At 32.8% G+C, this 25699-nt stretch overlaps 1 protein-coding gene across 1 annotated transcript in view; it reads right to left on the minus strand.

The window, feature by feature from the left end:
* The window catches only part of LOC142329463 (protein twisted gastrulation-like), a 37416-nt gene extending 11920 nt beyond the window's left edge, over positions 1-25496 (minus strand). Inside the window, exons 1-4 of the mRNA XM_075374120.1 lie at positions 25152-25496; positions 16774-17004; positions 12846-13052; positions 4412-4613 (exon numbers count right to left, since the gene is read on the minus strand). Of these exons, the coding sequence (XP_075230235.1) occupies positions 4412-4613; positions 12846-13052; positions 16774-16987 (623 nt within the window). The 5' untranslated portion in view covers positions 16988-17004; positions 25152-25496. The remainder of the gene's footprint in view (positions 1-4411; positions 4614-12845; positions 13053-16773; positions 17005-25151) is intronic.
* Between the last annotated feature and the right edge of the window lie 203 nt (positions 25497-25699).

Consider the following 25699-nt stretch of genomic DNA (forward strand, 5'->3'; position numbering starts at 1 on the left):
AGCAGTTAGTTTATAAAATAACAATAAAGCGACAGTTTGCTGGGCAAATGACCTCTTCTCAGTAGACGACAAACAGTTTATTTACTTTAAGTTTTTGTAAACTTGAAGGGTCGTTAGAGTGAGCTAACAGTTCTGTTTGTTGATTCAACGTATTTGCTATGCAGTATTATTATTGGGTGGAAAAAAACAATTTGTACAAGAGTGAAACAAGAGTCCATTCTTTTCTGAGAAATAACAGCTTAATCAGACTGTTTGATATTTTCGACACATACTAATACGAACTATCACAGATGTAAATAGGCAAAAAGACAAAAAAAAAATCATGCCTGATATTTTGATTTTAATCTGTTTTACCAAAACATTATAATTTAATTTCACTTAAGGAACATCTTCCTGGAGTAGAATCTACAACAATATAACTGCTTTTTTTTTTTTTTTTTGTCTTCAGTCATTTGACTGGTTTGATGCAGCTCTCCAAGATTCCCTATCTAGTGCTAGTCGTTTCATTTCAGTATACCCTCTACATCCTACATCCCCAACAATTTGTTTTACATACTCCAAACGTGGCCTGCCAACACAATTTTTCCCTTCTACCTGTCCTTCCAATATTAAAGCGACTATTCCAGGATGCCTTAGTATGTGGCCTATAAGCCTGTCTCTTCTTTTAACTATATTTTTCCAAATGCTTCTTTCTTCATCTATTTGCCGCAATACCTCTTCATTTGTCACTTTATCCACCCATCTGATTTTTAACATTCTCCTATAGCACCACATTTCAAAAGCTTCTAATCTTTTCTTCTCAGATACTCCGATTGTCCAAGTTTCACTTCCATATAAAGCGACACTCCAAACATACACTTTCAAGAATCTTTTCCTGACATTTAAATTAATTTTTGATGTAAACAAATTATATTTCTTACTGAAGGCTCGTTTAGCTTGTGCTATTCGGCATTTTATATCGCTCCTGCTTCGTCCATCTTTAGTAATTTTACTTCCCAAATAACAAAATTCTTCTACCTCCATAATCTTTTCTCCTCCTATTTTCACATTCAGCGGTCCATCTTTGTTATTTCTACTACATTTCATTACTTTTGTTTTGTTCTTGTTTATTTTCATGTGATAGTTCTTGCGTAGAACTTCATCTATGCCGTTCATTGTTTCTTCTAAATCCTTTTTACTCTCGGCTAGAATTACTATATCATCAGCAAATCGTAGCATCTTTATCTTTTCACCTTGTACTGTTACTCCGAATCTAAATTGTTCTTTAACATCATTAACTGCTAGTTCCATGTAAAGATTAAAAAGTAACGGAGATAGGGAACATCCTTGTCGGACTCCCTTTCTTATTAGGGCTTCTTTCTTATGTTCTTCAATTGTTATTGTTGCTGTTTGGTTCCTGTACATGTTAGCAATTGTTCTTCTATCTCTGTATTTGAACCCTAATTTTTTTAAAATGCTGAACATTTTATTCCAGTCTACGTTATCGAAAGCCTTTTCTAGGTCTATAAACGCCAAGTATGTTGGTTTGTTTTTCTTTAATCTTCCTTCTACTATTAATCTGAGGCCTAAAATTGCTTCCCTTGTCCCTATACTTTTCCTGAAACCAAATTGGTCTTCTCCTAACACTTCTTCCACTCTCCTCTCAATTCTTCTGTACAAAATTCTAGTTAAGATTTTTGATGCATGACTAGTTAAACTAATTGTTCTGTATTCTTCACATTTATCTGCCCCTGCTTTCTTTGGTATCATAACTATAACACTTTTTTTGAAGTCTGATGGAAATTCCCCATTTTCATAAATATTACACACCAGTTTGTATAATCTATCAATCGCTTCCTCACCTGCACTGCGCAGTAATTCTACAGGTATTCCGTCTATTCCAGGAGCCTTTCTGCCATTTAAATCTTTTAATGCTCTCTTAAATTCAGATCTCAGTATTGTTTCTCCCATTTCATCCTCCTCAACTTCCTCTTCTTCCTCTATAACACCATTTTCTAATTCATTTCCTCCGTATAACTCTTCAATATATTCCACCCATCTATCGACTTTACCTTTCGTATTATAAATTGGTGTACCATCTTTGTTTAACACATTATTAGATTTTAATTTATGTACCCCAAAATTTTCCTTAACTTTCCTGTATGCTCCATCTACTTTACCAATGTTCATTTCTCTTTCCACTTCTGAACACTTTTCTTTAATCCACTCTTCTTTCACCAGTTTGCACTTCCTGTTTATAGCATTTCTTAATTTCCGATAGTTCCTTTTACTTTCTTCATCACTAGCATTCTTATATTTTCTACGTTCATCCATCAGCTGCAATATATCGTCTGAAACCCAAGGTTTTCTACCGGTTCTCTTTATTCCGCCTAAGTTTGCTTCTGCTGATTTAAGAATTTCCTTTTTAACATTCTCCCATTCTTCTTCTACATTTTCTACCTTATCTTTTTTACTCAGACCTCTTGCGATGTCCTCCTCAAAAATCTTCTTTACCTCCTCTTCCTCAAGCTTCTCTAAACTCCACCGATTCATCTGACACCTTTTCTTCAGGTTTTTAAACCCCAATCTACATTTCATTATCACCAAATTATGGTCGCTATCAATGTCTGCTCCAGGGTAAGTTTTGCAGTCAACGAGTTGATTTCTAAATCTTTGCTTAACCATGATATAATCTATCTGATACCTTCCAGTATCGCCTGGCTTTTTCCAAGTGTATATTCTTCTATTATGATTTTTAAATTGGGTGTTGGCAATTACTAAATTATACTTCGTGCAAAATTCTATAAGTCGGTCCCCTCTTTCATTCCTTTTGCCCAGCCCGTATTCACCCACTATATTTCCTTCCTTGCCTTTTCCAATGCTTGCATTCCAATCTCCAACTATTATTAAATTTTCATCTCCTTTTACGTGTTTAATTGCTTCATCAATCTCTTCGTATACACACTCTACCTCATCATCATCATGGGCGCTTGTAGGCATATAGACGTTAACAATCGTTGTCGGTTTAGGTTTTGATTTTATCCTTATTACAATGATTCTATCGCTATGCGTTTTGAAATACTCCACTCTCCTCCCTATCTTCTTGTTCATCACGAAACCTACTCCTGCCTGCCCATTATTTGACGCTGAGTTAATTACTCTAAAATCACCTGACCAGAAGTCGCCTTCCTCTTCCCACCGAACCTCACTAATTCCTACTATATCCACATTTATCCTATCCATTTCCCTTTTTAAATTTTCTAGCCTACCAACCTTTTTTAAACTTCTAACATTCCACGCTCCGACTCGTAGAATGTTATTTTTTAATTTTCTGGTGACCCCTTCCTTAGTAGTCCCCACCCGGAGATCCGAACGGGGGACTAGTTTACCTCCGGAATATTTTACCAAGGAAGGCGCCTCCATTATTGCTATGTGAAAATGCAGAGAGCCACATTTTCTTGGAAAAAAAGCAGCTGTAGTTTTCCATTGCTTTCAGCTGCGCAGTACTCAGAGGACTGAGTGATGTTGATACGGCCGTTTAAGTCGTCCTGACTCACGCCCCTAACAACTACTGAAAGAGCTGCTGCCCTCTTTCAGGAATCATTCCTTAGTCTGGCTCTCAACAGATACCTCTCCGATATGGTTGCACCTTCGGTCCAGCTACTCTGTATCCCTGAGCACTCAAGCCCCCTCACCAACGGCAAGGTCTCATGATTCATAGAGGAGGAATATAGCTGCAATGTTTAGGAATCTATTTATAACATCCCAATTTCAGAATCATTCAGATCATATTTATAACTTCTCTAAGAATCAATTTTTTTCTCCCTACTCCCCTGGGCCAGACCTACAATAAGTATAACTCAGCCCAGGTGAGTGTCCTTGAAATTCTAACGGGCCTTCCCACCTACCTGCAGTACATCCAGCAGGGCAGGTTGGCTTGCCGGTTAGATCTTCCTTGCTTGCTTGCCTGCCTCTAACTGCTAGGGTGGGTAGCCAGGCCTGGCTATGCTGTTCCTGGGTCCCATTCTGGCAGCTGGGACTCAGTCTTGATGCTCATGCCTCTAAGAATCAATTATGTTGTTATACCGGAAACCTAATTTAAATATAAAAATGCCTAACTTATGATAGTTCTAGTTTCTACTTATGATACCCTGATTCTACTTTCTTTGGCATGGTATTATGGAATATTAATAAAATAATACTTCTTAGATACTTGGAAATTCTAAAATATCAAAATTCCAAACAGACTTTTAGTAAACAACAAATTGATGATGTACTTCAACACTATAAATGATGATATTGCTTTGTTACTATTATTAAATATATTAAAAATTCATTAATAACAATTGGTAATAACTTAAATTGGGTTTAAGCAGCAATCACAAAAAACAAATATTTAAAAAAAAAATGAAAACATTAAAGTTTTACAAACCTGCTTTCATTAATTCCATAATTTATACACTTATCTCCAATGCATTCACAGCATCCATCATGAAACCATCGGTAAGAAGCTGCTCCCATTGACTGGCAACTGGCTTTACATTTATTCCAAGACATACACTGACTCATATAAGCTACTGAACAATTTAATGTGATCATATCTTTCACTGGATCAACCTCTTGTTCTGCGCTCTCTGATAAAAAAATATGATATCAACCTTGTTAGAGTTACTAAAATCAAACTAATGATGGTAAGTATTATTTTATGATTTTGATATAATTTCAGCAATACACTTTAAGTTAAAGTGAAGAGAGATGGCACACTTTTTGAATACTTCAAAAATAATTATTATTTAAACTACTTTTAAGTAACTAATAATGTGAGTACATAGACATGGACATTTTCTGAACATAATATACATACAAACAACATTTTACAAATCTTACTTACCTTTTCACAAACTTATTTGAAACAGCATCTTTGGACTATCTCTCCTAATGGGGTAGATGAGATAGCTCAAATGGTGTAGGAGAGATGGCACAGTAAAAAAATTATTGGCTGATTGTGGTTTTTCAGTAAAACTTTTGTAGGCATGACATAATAGTTTATTATTATCTAATATTACTTACAGTAGTTTCACAAATATTGACCATTTATAATAAAATGTTTTAAAAATTTTAATCTCAAACAAAGACTAGTAATTAACAAGATTAATAGATGATAAAACATATTTTTTAAGATTTTATTGTTTCTTCTGTGAGAGCTTTCTCTTAAGACTTTCCTTTCTTCCATATAAAGCATACTTGTCTTTGTAAATTGAATGACTTTCATGAAGCCTACAAACCACACACTTTATCCAGTCATTAGAAGATAGCGTCTTAGTCTTAGTCTTCAACACTCTACACATTCACTGATGTCAAAATTTTCACTTTCATGATCTGAGAGAAGATTAATTTCCATTTCGTCCTCTGAGGTAGAAGAGAAATTTTCAAACTTCTTGCATAAACACCTCCTTACTTTCCACGCATGTTTCCATTTTTTAATTTGGTTTATTTCTTTGAATATTTTTCTTCTTCTTTTTTTTGTTCAACATATTCCCACTCGGTCAGGTTTTGGGTGCTTTGTTTTCGTTTTGATAGAGATCGTTTGAGAGCATTTGGAATAGAGAAAATCTGTTTCAAAACTTTGGTAGTAATCGTTGTAGAATCAATGATCTTTATAGGTGGTAACCAATAATTAGAAAGCTTATGAAGAAAATTATTAGACTGTAATAAATGGGAAGCTGTTAAGGTGGAAGGAAATAAGGAATCACTCTAACACTATACTTTGGTACATTAGGAATGGGTTGTTTATTTATATATTCTGTAGACACAGGATTCTTCTCATATAGTAACAGAAAAGCATGATCAGGTATTGCATCCTAACCCATCGGGTTGGTCTAGTGGTGAATGCATCTTCCCAAATCAGCTGATTTGGAAAATCGAGAGTTCCAGCATTCAAGTCCTAGTAGTCAGTTGTTTTTACACGGAATTGAATACTAAATCGTGGATACTGATGTTCTTTGGTGGTTGGGTTTCAATTAACCACACATCTCAGGAATGGTCAAACTGAGACAGTACAAGACTACACTTCATTCACACTCATCCTCTGAAGTATTATCTGAACGGTAATTACTGGAGGCTAAACAGGAAAAGAAAGAAGGGTATTGCATCCTTACTGAGAGGATAGACACCTGTTGAACAAAATGCAGCAGTAACACCATTCTGGAAAGTAACAGGCTGGTTCCAACCAACGGAAAGAAGGCTCCCAAAATCTTCTCTACCTAACCTTCCCTGGCCAAGCTTGCTTTTTATCATATTGTTACATGCCTCATTAAACATTCTCTTAAATGGTCCAAAAAATGAGTGGACCAAGGGCTGGAGGTAGTGAGTAGTATGAAAAGTAGTCTGTAAACATAATACAGTGTGTCCGTAGAATAATACTGGGGCTTTAAATGGTTATAGCTTCACAACATTGTAGAGAGATGAACTGTAAGTTAAATGAAAGAGAAACGCTTCAAGTTTACATATGCAAGAGTTTTGTAATTTTGCATGCACGTTGTTTCCAGTACATGCAAGCAGCACTTGTGCGTCGGTCACTATGTTTGTGGCGCAAATAGAACATGTGATTTTTACCAGAGATTCTCCCAGATCATAGGGTAGTTCTAATGTCAGACCTCATTGGAGCAAATCCTACTGACTATAGTTGTTTAATGTGGTTTGCTAACTTTTTTCAGCTTCTTCACCTAGTTGGCTTGAAAAACCTATAGACTTCTTTCATGAACAGCAGATGCCAGTCATCTTTGGTATCCTGTTAAGATTTTGATGCTTTACCAATACTCATTTTCTTATTTTTAACAAAATTCATAGTAAATGTTAAGACTTTCTTTTACATTTTGGAACATCTAAAATCAAAAGAGTATCAACTGATTTTAGTTTTTAAAATATAAAAACTAAAATACTCATAAAATATTTTCAAACGTGCCATCTCTCTTCCCATGTATTCAAATACAAGGAAGAGCCATCTATCCTAATGTGTAATTTGAATTAACTCTACTAAACTGGTAGGAGCGATGGCCCACCTATTTATGTGCCAAGTGAAGCAATGTAAATGGTACTGAGTATATGGTTTATGATCTTCCTAATTTGTAAATTTGAGCCCAGGTGCTACTTATTTTACAATTAAATTATCTTAACAAAAAAGTTGTAAAATTACTATAACTGAAAAGCTTACTGAAGACTATAAAAAGCTTATCAGACTATAAAAAGTAGAAAAACAGACACAATTCGTGATACACACTCATAGATTGAACTAGCAATTCAGACGGACACTTGATATTCACAGCTGGTTTCCAAACCATTCAGAATCCCACCATGCCTAACATACAGCGGTGCCAACTCACCTACCTGTACCATCTCTTAAATTAATATGTATAAGGTGTGGCTATTAAATAACAAGACTAATGCTGTAAAATATTTTATTTTAAATTTATACATATTTAGTTATTATCCTTTTCAACATACACCCTCCCTTCTATCCTTACAACGCACTATGCAAATTTTCTATTGTTTGAAAAAACAGCTGGAAGTCTTCTTCTGTGAGCTCTTTTATGACGTGTGCTGCTTTTTCTTTCACAGTGTCAACGGTCTGTGTGAAATCTTGTTCCTTTTAATGCAGATTTAACCTTGGGGAACAGATAAAAATCAGATGGTGCCAGGTCAGGTGAATAAGGCAGATGGTTTAACACTGTGATGTTATACTTTGTTAGAAATATCTTGACAGACAATGCAGTGTGAGCTGGTGTGTTGTGCGGATGAAGAACCCATGACTTGTTCTTCCACAATTTGGATCATTTTTTTCTTATTTTTTCACAGTTCAGCAAGGACCTGACAGTAATAATGATTAATAGTTTGACCTTCAGGAATCCAGTGAAGGAACACAATATCAAAAAAACAATCTTTATCACTTTGAATTTTGATTTGCTTATTCAAGCTTTTTTAGTTCTCAGTGAAGTTGGGGTGAATGCATGGACTGATGATTAGTTTCTGGATCATAAATGAAAAACCAAGATTCATCACATGTTATCACTCTTTCCAAGAAGTTTGGGTCATTTTCAATGGCATTCAAAGTGTCAAAATAAATATTTTCACGAGCTTCTTTTTGTTTGATTGTGAGAATTTTAGGCACCATTTTTGCACACACTTTTAGCATGTTAAAATTGTTATATAAAATTTCCCATGTGCATTCTTTATCAATTCCTATAGTTTCAGCAATTGCATGAATAATTAACCGACGGTCAGATCGGATCAGATTACCAATTTTTTCAATATTTCTATACCTTTTTGATGTGGAAGGCCAACCCGAGCGAAATCATCCTCCATGTCTTCAAGGCCATCTTGGAAATGCTTAAACCACTGAAAAACCCATGCACGTGATAAACATTTATCGCCATATACCTTTTTTAATAAAAGATAAGTTTCAGTAGCAGTTTTTCCAAGTTTCATATAAAGTTTCACAATTCTTTGCTCTAATAAAATATCGTATTTTCGGCAAAAAAAAACAACAGATGTTATCCAAACAAAGGCCATGGCCAGACTAATATGTCTACAGAAACTGGAGCAGCAACAATCAAAAAAGAAGACTTCATTCTACACAGCTATTGGTCATATAAACTTGACGCATGCGCAGTTCTTTTGTAGCAGTATTAGTCTCATTATTTAATAGCCACACCTCATATTATTAATGAAACCACTTAGAACAGAATACTGAGGTAAGACATTATCTTACCTTAATTTTTCATTAAAACACTTTACCAGGATCCTGCATCCTTAGTCATGATAGAAATAATTCTTCTATTGCATAATATACAGGGTGACGCACAGAAACGGAAAAATATATAAATAATTAGAAAAAATTAAGTAAAGTTACTAACCTTTATTTGATGTTGAAAACATGTTCTACAAGAGTGGAAATTTCAATATACATTACTTTTTAAAAATTAATTCACTTAGTGCTGTCCATTTTTGCATACACATTCAGTAAGTTGATTCTGAAAATTCTGCATAACGAGACACAAAGTGTTCTCTGGGATGTTGGCAAATTTCTTTTCAATCGTGAGCTAGGCCAGGTTTCTTGGTCTAGTCTGGTACACAACACTCTTCAGGTATACCCATAAAAAGAAGTTGCAGACTGAAAGGTGTGGTGACCAAGGCAGCCAAGCGATGTTAGCAGTCCTTGAAATTATGCCATCGCCAAAAAAAGTCTGTCTCACTGCTGCCACATACTGTCAGGTAGTGTGAGATGGCTCCATGCTGTTGAAACTAGGTTTGCTGAAGGTCAAAATTTGGAAGAAAATGGCGCCTAGGAGTAAAAAATGCCTCTAGCATGTCAAAATAATGTTGAGACATCACAGTGACAGTAGAACCCCCTTTATCTTCAAAGAAGTAAAGGCTTATTACCCCACGACACAAAACTGCACACCATACAGTAAGTTTAGCACTGTGTAACAGATGCTGGTAAAGCTGAGCAGGGTTTGTTTGTGCCCAGTAATGAAAGTTCTGCTTATTCACATATTCACTGAAGTGAAAATGGACTACATCTAACATCTAAAAATTTTCAATAAAGTTAGCATTCTCACTGATTTTAGACAACAGTTTACCACAAAACTGCAGATGCAATACACAATCATTAGGTTTCAGTTCCTGGAAAATTTGAATCTTGTAAGGATGAAATTACAGGTTATGGAGTATTCTTTGCATTCTCCAATAATGAAGCAATTTTCAGCACCAAAAAAAGGGGACTTCTAACACTAGAGCTTTTGCAGCATCAATGTTTTCAGGCTCATGTACAGAAAAAACATGCCCACCAGTTTTTTTTTCCAAGCTGAACCAGTTTCTTTAATTATGAATCCAAGTTTTGATTGTGTGTGAAGAAGAAACTTAACCACAGGGCAAGATCTCATATTTGCGTCTTCCCAAATCAGTTGATTTCAAAGTCGAGAGTTCCGGCATTCAAGTCCTAGTAAAGTCAGTTATTTTTACACGGATTTGAATACTAGATCATGGATACCAGTGTTCTTTGGTGGTTGATCTTCAATTAACCACACATCTCAGGAATGGTCGAACTGAGACTGTACAAGACTACACTTCATTTACACTCATATATATCATCCTCAGAAGTAATGGTACTGAAGAATAATAAATATCTTAAAAATATTAATTTTAGTAAAATAAAACAAATATATATATATATATATACACACATATATATATATATATACACATATATATATATATATATATATATATATATACACATATATATATATTGTTATGTATAGGCCACATATATGCCTAATTTAATATTAGCGGCTGAACACGAGATGCGAACTGGCTCACAGTATATGAACGCGTTAATACAAGCATCACTACCGCTGCGCAGTTTTCCCACCACTCTCAGGCTCCAATAAAAGAGTGTGCACGAGAGTGAATTTGCAATTCATCGTCGACCACTACCTGGAGAAGACCAAGGAGAAGAAGATGGAAGAAGTTCCCTGGCTGGCTCAACGTGGGGCCTCCTGGTGGAAGCCAACATCCCTGCTGGAGCAGCAGGCCTGGCCAGCTTGCCGAGGGAGCCACTGGATGTGGACGCTACCTTCCTGCTCCAGCTCGCTGGGCTTCAATCACCCTGGCCGGCAGACTCAGCAGCAGGAGCCAGCCCAGCATGGGATCACTCAGGGAGAACTGCCCCAGCCATGCTGGTGAAGGACGACTGATGCCAACCTGAAACTGCGAGGCTCAGGGGGCCACCACTGCCACGCTGTAGCGGGGAAACAACTGCTGCTGAGGGAAAGCCCAGTTGGACTTCAATGGATGAGCCACAACTACTCGACTTCACCAGAGACCAGCTTCCGGACCCAACAACTCTTCTCAGAACTAATGCAAAAAACGGCCCTTTTCAGGGCCACCATAAGGTTAGTAAGTGCCATGTGCCATCGAAGCTACTTGGCAGCAATACATATATACATATACATTCACATACAGACATATATGTGTTACCCCATATATATTTGCCGACTGTACACAACTGTTCTGAAAAACACTACTTCAAATGATTCCACAAATAAAAACCCAGAACTGGTAAAAGGTCCAGGAAACATAGAGGCTACAAAATATGAGAAATTACATAATTAAAAAATTTGAACATCAGCATCACTACACAACATATACGACGCAGAGTTCAAAAGTAAGAGCAAATCGGTAACAAAATGAGAACAGTTGAAAAAATGAAAAATTTATTAATGTTTCAAATACTTGCATGTTTACTTTGCTTTTCTACATAATCACTATTTTGAACCAAACACTTCTGAAATTGTGAAGCAAGCTTCTTCAAACCCATTGCATAAAATTCCCCCATCTGGATAATTAAAAATCTCCTACCCAAATTTTTGAATTGTTTTCTGTTTGCATGCTGCATCTGTGGATGTGAATTATTATGAAGAGAACAATTCCTGATCTCAGCATTCTCTATCTTTGGTTTTGAATGCACGACATAATTTACAAAGTGTTTCACAATAAACTCGTGACATGATGGATGCTTCAGGTTTCATGGAATCAACAGAAGACACACCATTTTGATCCCAGAATAGCTGTCATGATTTTCCTTCCAAATTGGGCTTGTTTGAAATTTTTTGGTTTAGATGAACTGGAATGACACCACTGCATCAATTGTTGTTTCAACTTTGTATTGACGTATGAAATCCATGTTTCATCACCAGTGACAATATGGGAAAAAGATTTGTCTCCCTTCTTGTTTTAAAGAGGCCGAGAAAAACACATGCAGATGTCATTCTATGACCTTTATGAGCAATTGTCAACATTTTCAGCATCCATCATACACACAGTTTATGATAGCCTAGAGTGTCAATCAAAATTCTCAATAATGTTGACTGAAACTTTTGGAAATTCAAGAGAATGATTGCTATTCTTAAAGCAACAATTTTCTCTGACTTTTCCATTCACACTTTCAATGAGATTGTCAGTCTGGACACTAGGCCAGCCACTTCTGTTTGTTGTGAACATATGAATGATCTTCCTTAAACTCATTTTTCCTACACTCAATGTGGTAGGCCCATAAGTTTCATATAATTGACAACTGACCTCTTGACTTATGTCCTCCTGCATTTAGAAATCTAATCACTGATCAAACTTCACAACTGGTGGGATTTGTTAATACTGTCACAAAGGCAACACACTGTCTTGCAAAGGCAAATAACAATGGAATGATGGCCAACAGACCACGAGAAGTGATTACATAAACCAATCATTGTTGTCAGTAGCTATTTATAACTCATTGGTCCTTATTTTTTAACTACCCTCATATTACCAAATAGCTGGAACCTGTATTTATGCATTTAGCTTTCTTTCACGTTAGCCTTCTGATAAAATTCTGTAATTAATTCTGTGAAAAATGCATTCAATTACTCTTTCTCAAGAGATTTCATCCACACTATGGTTTTTCAGAAAATTTGAAGGTTTTTCATAAAAAAATGCGTGACTTAAAATTTTATGTACTATTAAATATAAATGTATCTGGAAGAAAACATAGAACAATATAAGAAAAAAAACGTTAACTTAAGCATTAAATACCATTCTAATATACAATGTGAGATAAAAAAATGAGAATTTTATTTTTTAGTAAAAAAAATTTACTTATTCTTCTATATTGATACTGTCCCCTCCAAAGTAGTTCCCTAGAGATGTGAAATATTAATAGTAACTTCATGTGGTCAGCCAAGCATCTTTAGATTTTAAAGACTTCTTACCAAGAACTTGAGTATTTAAAAAATAAAAAATTTCATTCAATAAAAGATAAATGCAATACTTACGTGTTCTATATTTTATTTCTTTTTCAAAATGTGGTTTCAATAAAGCAATATTAAAATCAACAGGAAATGTAAATGTCAACCACCTCTGCTGAGAATCTGGTTCAGCAGTTAATACTTGAAATAAATTAGGAATAGCTTCTGGCAAATCTTCAACATGACTCTGTCTGCTTAAAGCATTTGTTGTATAATTTGGTTTTGGACACATATCTGTAAATTATATAATCAATACAGAGTATTATAAACTAAAAAGAACAATACATCTAATTCAACGTAACAGAATTAAAAAATAGTATAAATTTTAGTCTAAATTTTTTTTGAAGATATTTTGGAAGATTAAAGAGAGGTACATCTTAAAAACTGGATTAAAATATTGCAACTAGTACACAAATAAATAAACATAGTGATTGAAAAGCAAATCCACTTGGAGAGAGCTTATATAATAATATTATCAAGGAGTTTATATGGTCTACATTTTTTCAAATTAATATTAAAAATAAAAATTGGGAATCCTGCATTAGAATGTTATAATAAATCTTGTAACACTAGTTACAATTATCAATCAAAGCATGCTTGAACATGTAAGTTCATATTAATTAAAGTATTTTTTTTAGCATTTCTTCTGAAATTATTAAAATTCTGTTTGTTTGTTAAACTTTAGGGTGGATTATGTGAGTAAACATTTACTTCATATCCTCTAAAAATCAAAATAAGGAAAAAAAACGATCAGGAGATTGAGATAGCCATAAACTGCAAGAAATTAGTCATTCCCTAAAAATTACAAAACATCTGTATAATTGAATATGCAATAGATTACTGTTCCATTTTGTTGCACATCCAACTTAACATAAAATACAGTAGACAGTTAAAATATCCAAATATATATATATATATATATATATATATATATATATATATATATATATATATATTTATATAATATATCATCCGAGTCTCGTAATAAAATTGAATTACAAGGAAGAATTTGACTAACTTTTCTAAAACTTAATTTTTAATTTTAAGAGGTACCTCCAAAAATATGTTATTCATGAAAAATAAGGTATGAATCAATCAAGTATTCCCTGTATTTTTCTGCTTTGGTGCATTCATTAATAATTTTATTTAAAGAAAAAAGGGGCAGCAATATTCTCAAATATTTAATAAATATTGTTTTGTATGATAAAAACTAACAGTATGGAAACAATAAATAAATACAACTTTTTTTCTGATCAGTGCATGAATAATACATTATACAGATATCATGATATGACATGAGGAAAAAATTTCATACCATACTAACACATGTATCAAATAGTCTTGGTGAATTAACCTTTTCTACTGGCCATAGCATGCATTAAAAATTACCAGGTTTTTTTATTATATCCCCATTTAAAACTGCTGTAACACATTCACAAATGGTTTTTTATCTTAGTACATTCTGCTACAAAACATTCTTTTGTAATTAACAATTGGAGATAACAAAAAGAATTATTTTGTTATGAGGGTGAGCTGATAAGTTTCCAAGCTGATACAGAAAATAACATTTTTGGGGTTTTCTTTTTCAATATAATCTCCAAAAGATTAATACATTTTTTTATTTTTGGTGCTTTAATTTATTTATATCATTTTTATAATATGATTTGTCGAGCTTTCAGAATATCAATTTACAACATCAATAACATCCTTGTTGCTCTAAAATTGTTGTCCACCAAGCAATTTTTTGAGGATAGGAAATAGCTGGTAATAACTGGGTGCTACATCTGGCAATAAGGCAGATAAACAAGTAATTCAAACTTTAGTTTGTTGATTTTTAGCCATTGCAACGAATGACAAATGTCAGTAATGGTGAATCATAATTTTTTTTTTTAACTTCACCATTTAAATGCTGCAGTAACTTTGCATAGTACTCACTATTGATAATTTTACCTTTTCCAAGGTAATCAATGAAAAAAATCCCTTTTGCACCCCAGAAAACAGTCGCCATACAAAGTTGTCTTTGCATTCTTTGGGGTTGGTTCACCTTCCTTGTCCACTGTTTTGACTGTTGTTTACTTTTAGGAGTGTAGTGGTGGACCCAAGTCTCATCTAAAGTTATGAATTGATGCAAAAATTCACTGGGGTTCTGCTTGTAAAGCACCAAATTTTCAGTTGAAACAGCTTTCCGTTGCAACTTTTGCTAGGCGTTAGCAAATGAAGCACCTACCTAACATAGAGCTTCTCCATGCCCAAACCATTAAGTAAAATATAACCTACATGTTATTTTGATATTTTGCGATCTTCCAGCACGATTTTACGGATCTTTTCCATCATCTTGGAGTTGTTACCTCAGCAAGATGTCTGGAGCATGGTTTGTCCTCAGTCCTCTTACATTTTTCAAATTTTAAATTCAGAAACCCACTATTTTATCATTGAATATGATGGAGAAGAGTTTTAGTGTTAAGTCAATTTCTTTTTTGATTTGAAATGGCATTAAAACTTTCAAATGGAAGTATTTTATAACTACATTTTTTCATTTTCATGAGAATAACAAAGGCATCTTGCTCCAAATGCTGTCAAATATATACTAACCAAGCTATTGACCTGCAATTCTATATATAAGCTAGAGAAAAATAGTACTATAGAATGCCAGTAAGATATTAGACCTGCTGGCACCATCTCTATGTCAGGCTGGAGACTTATTAGCTTGCCTCATAATATTCATTATTAGACCTTATCAAACTCTTCTGATAAGTTAGCTTAAATAAGTGTTGTGTACTGAACTCCTAGTGTTGTGTATTTACTTATATAATCGCCATTCATTCTGCTTTTTGTAACAGCTGATTTGTTACTGCTTGTTTTAATGTAAATTTTCCAGTTACAGGGTGACATGGATAAAATAAAAATACCAATTCAATTTTTCCTAACAGTGTCACATGAAAATAGATTTTTTACAATCATCTGTTGGTTTTTCTATTACTCAAAAAGCTGAGCACAGGCAATGTAATAAATCAACATGGAGAACCGAAATAGGGATTAGAAATGGAACATGACTGATCATCTTTCAATAAAATAATACTGTTTATTTATTCATGGGTTAATTATCATATGACAGTCATTTTTTGAAAAGGAAATGGCTATGGACAAACAATTCAAGTACCAATTGGAAATTATTTGAGGAAAGTGTGCACTAATCATTTATTGGAAAGCCTTATTTAAAGCAGATATAATGTTAATAAAGATAAATTGTGTTTCATGTGAAAATACATTTCACATGAATACATGTCATGTTTTGACAATATGTCATGTATTTGACAATACATGTCAAATACATTTGAAAAATGAACCCACCAAAATGTGTTTTCAGAGGTGTATACTCTGGTGAACCAAAGAAATGTTACTGTAAGCTGTATCCAACTGTAGTGCAGCAACATTCAAATAGTGTATAAAAAATACTATTTTGCCAAAAACAATCACTTCTGACTTATGGAAATGATACAGTGGCCTACACAGTGATGAGTACATGTAGTATGTCTACCTGACTGTTAATTATAGTAAACATTTTGTAACAAACTGTGCCTGGATTCTTATATCCAATTGATAGAGTCTATAAAGTGCAGCTTTAGTGCGTAAAGACGCAATAAAATTGAATACAAGACGAGTAAATTTCTTGATTCTTATTTATGTGAGTTCATACACACACACTACCACTAGGAAGATCTGTTCCAGGAAATATTCAAAGATATTGTTGAATTCTAGCCATCAAAATGGCAGTTACAGGTAAGGCTATATATTTCATGTTTTTAAATTCAAAATCGAAACTCACTTTTGATTCAAAATGGCAAATGCGGGGATATAATGCAAAAGACCCACAACAGACTGATAAAAAAAAAAACAGTAAATCTTGAGGATAATTATATATTACTAATTATGACTGATTTCATTTAATACTTACCAACACATGAACAGCATTCACTATATAAATAATTGAGACAACTAAAACATTCTTTACAGCAAGAACAATTTTTTAAATCACATTTACAGGATTGTGTGATCATACATTTACTAACAACACTAGCACAAACTGCTTCATTACAACTTTCAACAAAACTTAATATAAACAGTGATGCAACTGTTGAAAAAATAACTACTGATATTATCCGTAACATGATTCTTCACTAGATTTCTGTAAAATAAACAGAAAACACAAAAATATAACAACAATCTAAAATTAATGCAATAACAATTACATGTATGTTACATATCAAAACTGTAATAGTTCACACAACAAAAAAAAACAAGTGTACAAAACAAGTCAACAAAATAACAAGTGTACCATGCCAGGCTTATGATAAAACGTTAGGGGATAACATGATTTCTTGATTTAGCTGAAATACGAGATGTAACTAAGAAGTATGAACAATTAAGTGTAATCGCAGCTCCACATTTAAGGATGTGTACCACATTCTCTCATTCATTGGTTTTCAATAATGCCAATAAAGTTCAGCGACATATGTTCACAGATGATTTAAACATTGTTTAATATGCTTAAGTAAATCAAGAATCCCGCTGACAGTGAAATTAGGATAGTTATCATATTTTTAAATGCAAGAAATGTCAAACCAATTGATATTCACTGGCAAGTTAGTGAAGTTTATGGTGAAAATGCTATGAGTGTGGTTAGAAAGTGATGTCACAGTTCAAAGAAGGAAGTAGTAATGTGCATGATAAACAAAGAAGTGGGCCCTTCCATTGTAAATAATGATTTGGTTACATGAACGAATGAAAAAATTAAATAAAATTGATGGTTTATAATTTCTTCATTATATACTGAGGGCCCAGAAATTTCATGAACAGTTTTGTTTGAAATTATAATGAAACCTATTCCATCACAAACTTTGTTCTCATTGGATGCCGAAAATTTGGACGGAGGTTCACAAAACCAAGCTTAGACACTGCTCAGTTTCTCTTGATCAACACAAAAATGAAGGTGATGTTCTTTTGAGCAAAATAGTAACTGGTGATAAGACTTTGGTCTCTCACATCACATCAGAATCCAAATAGCAGTCTACAGAATGGTGACATGCATCTCTGAAAAAAAAAAAGACCAAAGCACTATTTTAAATGAAAACTCATCTGTACTGTCTTCTGGGATAAGAAAAGAGTTTTAGTGTTGACTTCTTGCTGAGAGATGAGACTATAAATTGATTCGCTTTGTTGTGAAACTAAAAAAAAAATGTGCTATGTAATCCAAACAACTGGAGAGGCAAGCTCAGTTAAGATTTTATTCTTTAATGGCAATCCTTGTCTCTCTCTCTTTTTTCTGTTTTAGCATTCGGGAACACTGTAAGGTATTACTTCAGCAGATCATATCATCAGCAGATGAATGAAGTGTAGTCTTGTACAGTCTCAGGTTGACCATTCATGGGATGTGTGGTTAATTGAAACCCAACCATCAAAGAACACCGATATCCATGATCTAGTATTCAAATCCGTATAAAAGACATGCTTGTCTGCATATTGCAGGTGAAACTCAAAGTCTGATTGAACAATTTGGATATAAACAACTGAAGCACCCACTTTATAACTCTAACTCAGAGCCAATTGATCAACACACTTGTTTTTCCATCTCAAACAATCCCTTACAGGTCAGCACTACAATGCTGATATAAAAAGTGCTCTGCATCAGTGTTTATCTTCACTGGCAGCAATGTTCTTTGAGGAAAGAATGGAAAACTGATTACAAGATATGAAAAGTGCCTTTATAATGGTGGAAATTATGCAGAAAAGTAGTTTAAGGAATGATTTTCCATCTAAAAATAAAATTATGTTAAAAGTTATGTGTATTTTTTAATAACAAAACAGTACTTATCTTCCGAATATGCCTCATACATAGAATTATTACCATACTACTAAGTGCTTTGAAATGCAATATTCCGTTCAGTAAGTGATACCTTTGTATGATGAACATCATTATACTTAGATAAAGTACTGCTGTTATTCAGATACTTTAAATACATTACAGTCATAAAAAAGATTGAGAGAAATGGTATAAAGCAATAAATATATTAGAATATTATTAACAAATACTTATCAAATTTATAAATTAATAACACCCCACCAACTTTTCCCTGAAGCAGAATCTGCTCTTCATATGGGTAGTTCTAGTTCAAATTCTGGTCAGGCTTGAAATTTTTCATTAGCTATAAAGTTATTTCTCATTATTATATATAACTATCTATGGACAACAGCCAATTGTTACTGGAGAAAATAAATGGATAAATTGAAATGCATAACCTGATTGTAGTACAACAGCCACTAACAATATTACTGTACAACAATATCCAATATTTCACCGGATTCTAAAATTATAGTTATGTATGCAGAGTGTTACTAAGTAGGGGAATAAATAATAAATATTTTATCCTGATCAGCATATAATAAAAAGATTATATAGATCATATCTTTAAGAGATTAATTATAAAAATAAAAGTATAAATTATAAGATAAAAGATTTCATTAAAGTCTGTATTAATTATTAAAATGCACACACATGAAATAATGTTAAGATAAATACATTAAACACAACAAAATAATTCACAAATCAGAAGATTCTTTTGAAAATTAATTTAAGTACATATTTGTATATACACTTAATAAAATGGAAAAAATCAGAGGTTTTTTATTATTATTTTTTAATTAGTATTATATAAACATCCATCAACAGAATAATGTTGTTTCCATAAGAGAGATTTTTAAATTATGTTTTAAATACATTGGTAGGAAAATTTTCACATGGTTCGGTAATTTAATAAAGCATTATATTCATTAACAAGTGACCCTTTGTCTTAGCAAGGATTGCACATTCATAAATTAAAACACAAGGATAAGTTAACATACTTCATTTTCTAAATGTTAGTTCAAATAATTCATTCTTATGGTCACCAAAAATTAAATCATCTAACAGCCTACTTTTGAATGTTCAAATCTCTATTCCATTCAAGCTATACACAAATGTGCTCAAATTAATTTTAAATAGAATCTTCTGAATTAGTAATTATTTTGTTGCATATATTTTTTTAAGTTTAATATATTTACCTTGTATTATTTCATGTGTGCATTTAAATAAATCTCAATATGATTTTTCTGGGAGCCCAAAGAAATGACACACATAAGACATTTATGTATGAGTATGTAGACATAATAAATTTAATAATGAAAACAAGTTTAGTGTTTTATTAAGGCACTTTATAGCAAAACAGTAAGTCTTGACTTTGTTGCAAGTGAAATCAATTTTATCATCCTCCGAGAAAGCTTGTCATCTATTAAAATATTAAAAAATGTTGGTTTATGAGTAACAGAAATGTGTCATTATTAATGAGAATTGTATTCACACAATCAGCAATGCTAGTTATACCTGAGAAGTATAATACAATGGTTTTATTCATATTTAAAGATAAAAGATTACAATCAATCCGATGAATAATTTAAAAAAAAATAATTCTCCCTAAATAATTTTTCAACAGTTAAATGTAGAATATTTTTCAATATGAACCACCAGATGGCAACTAAAAAAATGTTAAATGAAAAGGGTACAGTTGTGATACTATTTTAAAGAATATTGAAAAACAAAAAAATTGATATAAATAGAATAGGGCTGTCGTAATCCAATTTTTTATGCCAAAACTTTTGCATTACAATGCCCTTTAAATGATCTGTCACACTACATACTCTTTTCACTTAAATTTTTGTGGGCCCCACAAAGGGAAACCCTGAATGCTTGGGATGTGGTGCTCATATTAAAAAATAAATCATTAAGAAATGAAGCAGTTGCTGAATTTAATTTTTCTATGTTTAACTGTTAAAAAATTATGTAACGATTCCCACAGATTATTTATACAAGTTTAACTGTGTCTGTGAGTCTGTTGTTACTCTTTCAAGCAAAAAAATACTCAACCACTGACCTGAAATTCTGCATGAACATAGTTTTTATATGTGGAAAGAACACAGAACTACTGTCCTTACAAAATGTTTAACGGTTTCAAGATGGTGGCTGTTTTAACGGCTTGCAGCAACAACTATATTACATTCCTTGCTAATACTAAACTTTACTATAGCTAAACTACTGGTCAAATCAAATTTGGAAACTACTTACAGTATTTGAAATTAAATTTTCTACGGAAAAAGGTCTCTTCGTCTTTTATCTTATTATATTGAGAAAAGTAGCTTTAAAGGTGAGACAGTGTTAAGGTGTACATTTCTTTGCCCTTCATTTTCAAGAGCCTTCAATTTCCAACTAGAATTACATTTTTGGTGACAATATGATGCTGTCTTGATTTATCTAATTTATTCTGTGATTTGTTAATGTGAAGTGCTGAACTATAAGACTACAAAAAGTGCATCATAAATAATGATTTTTAAAGATTATATAAAGTGTATTCTGTTGCGATTTATTTTGTGATCTGTTGAAGTGAACTACAACTATAACTATTGAGTTAAAAGACTATATAAAGTTCATCATAAATAACCCTACACATCCAAGTAGATGAAAGAAAAAACGTATGGCTTTATCTTTTCAAGAAAAGAAGGAAATTTAGAGCACTTTAATAAGTTGCATAAAATGAGTTAATGGAATGCAGTTGTGTACTTAAAAATTTTGCAACTGATCTTACGAAAATCTTAAAAAAATTGAGCATGTATAGAAACTTCGCAAATTTCAAATGGATCAAAAGAGAAATCAATCTGGGAAAGACATTCAAGTTGAGTCGGCATTAAAAATTTGGTTCAGGAATGTTTGTGAAAAGAATGCTTCAGTTAGTGGACATATTACGCATTAAAAGGCAGAAGAATGAGTAAAAACTATGGGCAAACAATATTTCACTGCAACTGACGGATTGTTCAATGGGTGGAAGAGGCAAGAGAGTATTGTTTAAAAACAACTTCATGGCGAAGAAAAAAGTTCCAATTTCATAGCAACTAGTGCATGGATAAAAACCGAGTGGCCAAAAATTATTGCCAAATATTCACCCCAGGATATCCATAATGCAAATGAAACTGGGCTTTATTTTTGTGTGATACCTGAGCATACCTATTTGTTAAAAAAAAGAAACTTGCAAAAGATTTAAAACTTTGAAAGAGCACGTGACAGTTCTTGTTGTGCCAATGTGATAGAAAAGTGAGATCTTTTAGTTATTGACAAAAGTAAAAAACCCACAGTGCTTTAAAGGTGTCAAAAATTTGCCTGTTGAGTACTTTTCTAGTGCTAATGCTTGGATGACATTTTTTTATTTTTAACAATTGGTTAATTAAGAGGGATCAAAAATTAAGATGAAAAATTGTCCTATTAGAAGACAACTCCACAGCACACTCTAACAAACTGTGTTTACAAAATATAAAATACTAACTACTTTGATAATCCAACCATGCGACCAAGGTATAACACAGACATTAAAAGCCTATTACTATAGGAAAATTAGAGAAAAAATTATAGCTGAGCTTGATGGAATTAAAGATAAATCAGAAATGCAATTGCAAAAAAGATTTTTTTTTTAGAAGCACTGCACTTGCTAGCAATGTCATGGAAGAATGTCTCAAAGACAAGAGTTGAAAACTGCTACAGAGAAAGTGGATTTTCAAAGATCCATGATGAATCTGCTGTTGTAGAACTCAACTCAGATGAAATACAATTAGAAACTTCAGGTGATATGCCTAGAGTTGAGTTCGAAAACTGGGTTGATATTAACAAGGTTATTGAAGTGACAGCTATAATGACATAAGTATGTATGGAAGTTACTGATCAATCCACATCAACAAAAATTAATGAATGCAATGAGAAACTGAGGATGAAGAAGCTCAAGATTCATCAACTAACACAGAGATGGAAGATGCCTTGAGAATTCTTCATCGTGGTGTTCAATTTCAAGACCAAACATTATGAGTACAAAGACTACATTGAGGAGTTGATTAACTCCAATAAAAAGTAAACAACTATCAATGAATTTTTTAAATAAATTTATGTTTTTTTAAATTAACATGTAAAAATGTGTACATTGTCATTTTGTGTAAAAATAAAGGTTTGTAATATTGTGTAATAATTTTTTTTCATCCTTTGCTTAATATTATCAATTGGTTATTGTTATCAAAAGTTACAGTGTCATATTGATCACAATAAGCGGATTTCACTATATTTAAAGTGGTAGTGAATTAACGGAAAAGAACCAAGTTAAGTTATTGGGTAAAATAATGAATCACTTGTTAAGCTTGAATTACAGTAATAAAATGTTAGTGATATACTGTCAACTAACAAAGTGTTACTAGATGACTAATGACATCTAGTGCAGACTTACAAAATGGAGATGTATTTGTGGCAGACATAGTACCAATGTTTCCTGGGCATATAACAATTTAACCAGAAATACTACACTACTACTACTACTACTACTACATAAAAAAACCACTATAGAATACTTCACCCTCAATTAGACTTAAGACTTATTCCTCACTTAATTTACACCAAAAAAACTTATGGTAATTGTTAGCATTACTCGATCAACTTCAATTTTGTTCATAATGTAATATACCATGGTATGTATGCTTAGGATCAGGAAAACACAATATCTAAATGCCAGAAAGTAGTTTGGACAGCAAGTGACTCAAGATCAAAGTCCATGCCACGTTAGCAGTACTCCAGTTAATAAACTATCAATTTTGTTAGTTACTGAGACGTGTTCAGATGGTAATATGTTCTGTAGAGAGAGGTAAGGGATAAATTACCAAGGTATGCAAATACTTAAACCATCTTGTATGACACTTGGCCAAATTTATATTAAAACAGAAATATAGTCACTACAGAGAAAGACTACACCACGTGTTATATCATGTGAATGTTGAATAATCACCTTATAAAGATTGCCAGCAGTTATCTTCAACAGCTCTGATGACTATTAAGGTTAGTTAATGGTTTATTCCTTTCTCCAAAGATGAGATTACCATCTGAACAGGTCGCCATTACTCATAAAAAGATTGCTAATGGACTAGAGCACTTATGTGCGGCGGACTTTGACCTAGCAAAAGTGACCCGCCGTCCAAACATGTTTTCTAAAATTTAGATTTATGTTGTCACGATTCTAAGCATATCTACTATGGCATCAAATAATTGGTCAGGATACAAACTTGTTAAAGTTTACGAATAAAAGGGTCATTTTAATCATCCCAGTGGTTCCTAAGATTTAAATAAATATCTGTAAAAACATACACAGACTTTCTGATTTATAAAGACTGATTAATTAAATCCAAAGCAATTTTTTAACCTCAAGGTAGATAAATACTTAAATTCTTTTAACTGATGGATTAAAAAGGCAGTGCAGTCATTTGTAATAGTTCATAAATAATAAATCTTCCTTTGGAATAGTAGAACTTTTAGAAGATAAAGTTATTAAATGGGTCTTCTTGTTGCAGTGGAGTAGAATATTTCTGCTTGCCTTCCTTGGGCAGAAGGTTAACTCACAAAACAAACTAGATTAGTTATATTTCAAATACTTGGCCTGTAGCTTAAGAATATAAAAAAATAAAATTAAAATCATTACATGAATACAAAATGTAACTGTCTTTACACCCTAATTCAAAAAATCTGGGCAGATAGTTTGGCTTATTAAATGTGATAGGTATCAATCAATGGGTCTATACTATGATAATGAGCATTATGTTTATGAACAGGAAGTGGGTTAGTATGTTATGAAAATCATCAACGTAACTGAGGGTTTGTATGTTAATTTGTCATTAATTCCTGCTATTGAATAAACGATTTTCAGTAACAGTTGTTCTTAAAATTCTAAACAGTTAGAATTAATCATACTACAAAAAGGGAGGCTTAAGATCGGTCAAATCCAAAACTCCTTCTGATAGTTCTCCTATTCCATAAGAAAATTTATTATTTGTGAACTATTGCAAATGACCATTTTTAATCACTTTAAGTATTACAAATCATGTTTTTTTAATCTCCCAGTTAAAAGAATCTAACACAGAATGTTGTAATACATACTTACGGTCTATACACCAAAAAATGAGTTAACTTGATTAGGGTTACGATAAGGAAAGTACAATATAGTAAACACAAGTCTACAAACAGACATGGGATTCAAAAAGACATGATACTTAGCAATTAATAAAAATATTCCAAAATTACTGAGGATTTTTTATTGGAAGGCCTTCTTCATATTTTAAGGTTATCAATATAAACCTGCAGAATTATTCACTATATTTAGCATTGACATTTTGGAAAGAATATGAGCTCATCTATATTTAAAAGTAACTACCACTTATAAAAATACTTACGAACGTTACAGCATTATTTTAAAACAAAACCAACGCTCTTAACTCTTCACTTTACAAAATAGAAATAAGTCATCATGAAACACTGCACAATTTGTAGTTAGGCAATTCAATCTTGTTTAAAAAAGTAACTACAAACGTTGCGTAAATCAACAGTTTAAATAAAAATACGGTTACAAAATAGAGAGCAAATGGACGAATTCCAAGAACGGCTCCTTTGGCTACTGGATCGACCACCAAACTAACTAAATCGACAATCGAAATCTCGATACCTGGTTGGTATTTCCGTCCTTCGCACCACGCAGCCTGCAGGTAATTTTGTAGCCTGCTTGGCTGCTTGCTGTAATGCGATAGAATCTTTACACTCCCACTCCAATCTAATGCATTGAACAAATATCGCCGTCGGCTATATCTTTCCACAATAAAAAGAGAAATTGAATTAACTATTCACGCAACGCATATATAAATGGTAAAATTAATAAATAAGTTTCAGGTACTGCGATGCAAATAACGACGACATGCTATAATATAAATATTTACGTAAACGTGTT

This window comes from Lycorma delicatula, chromosome 8 (assembly GCF_047948215.1).
Source record: "Lycorma delicatula isolate Av1 chromosome 8, ASM4794821v1, whole genome shotgun sequence".
NCBI classification, from domain to species: domain Eukaryota; kingdom Metazoa; phylum Arthropoda; class Insecta; order Hemiptera; family Fulgoridae; genus Lycorma; species Lycorma delicatula.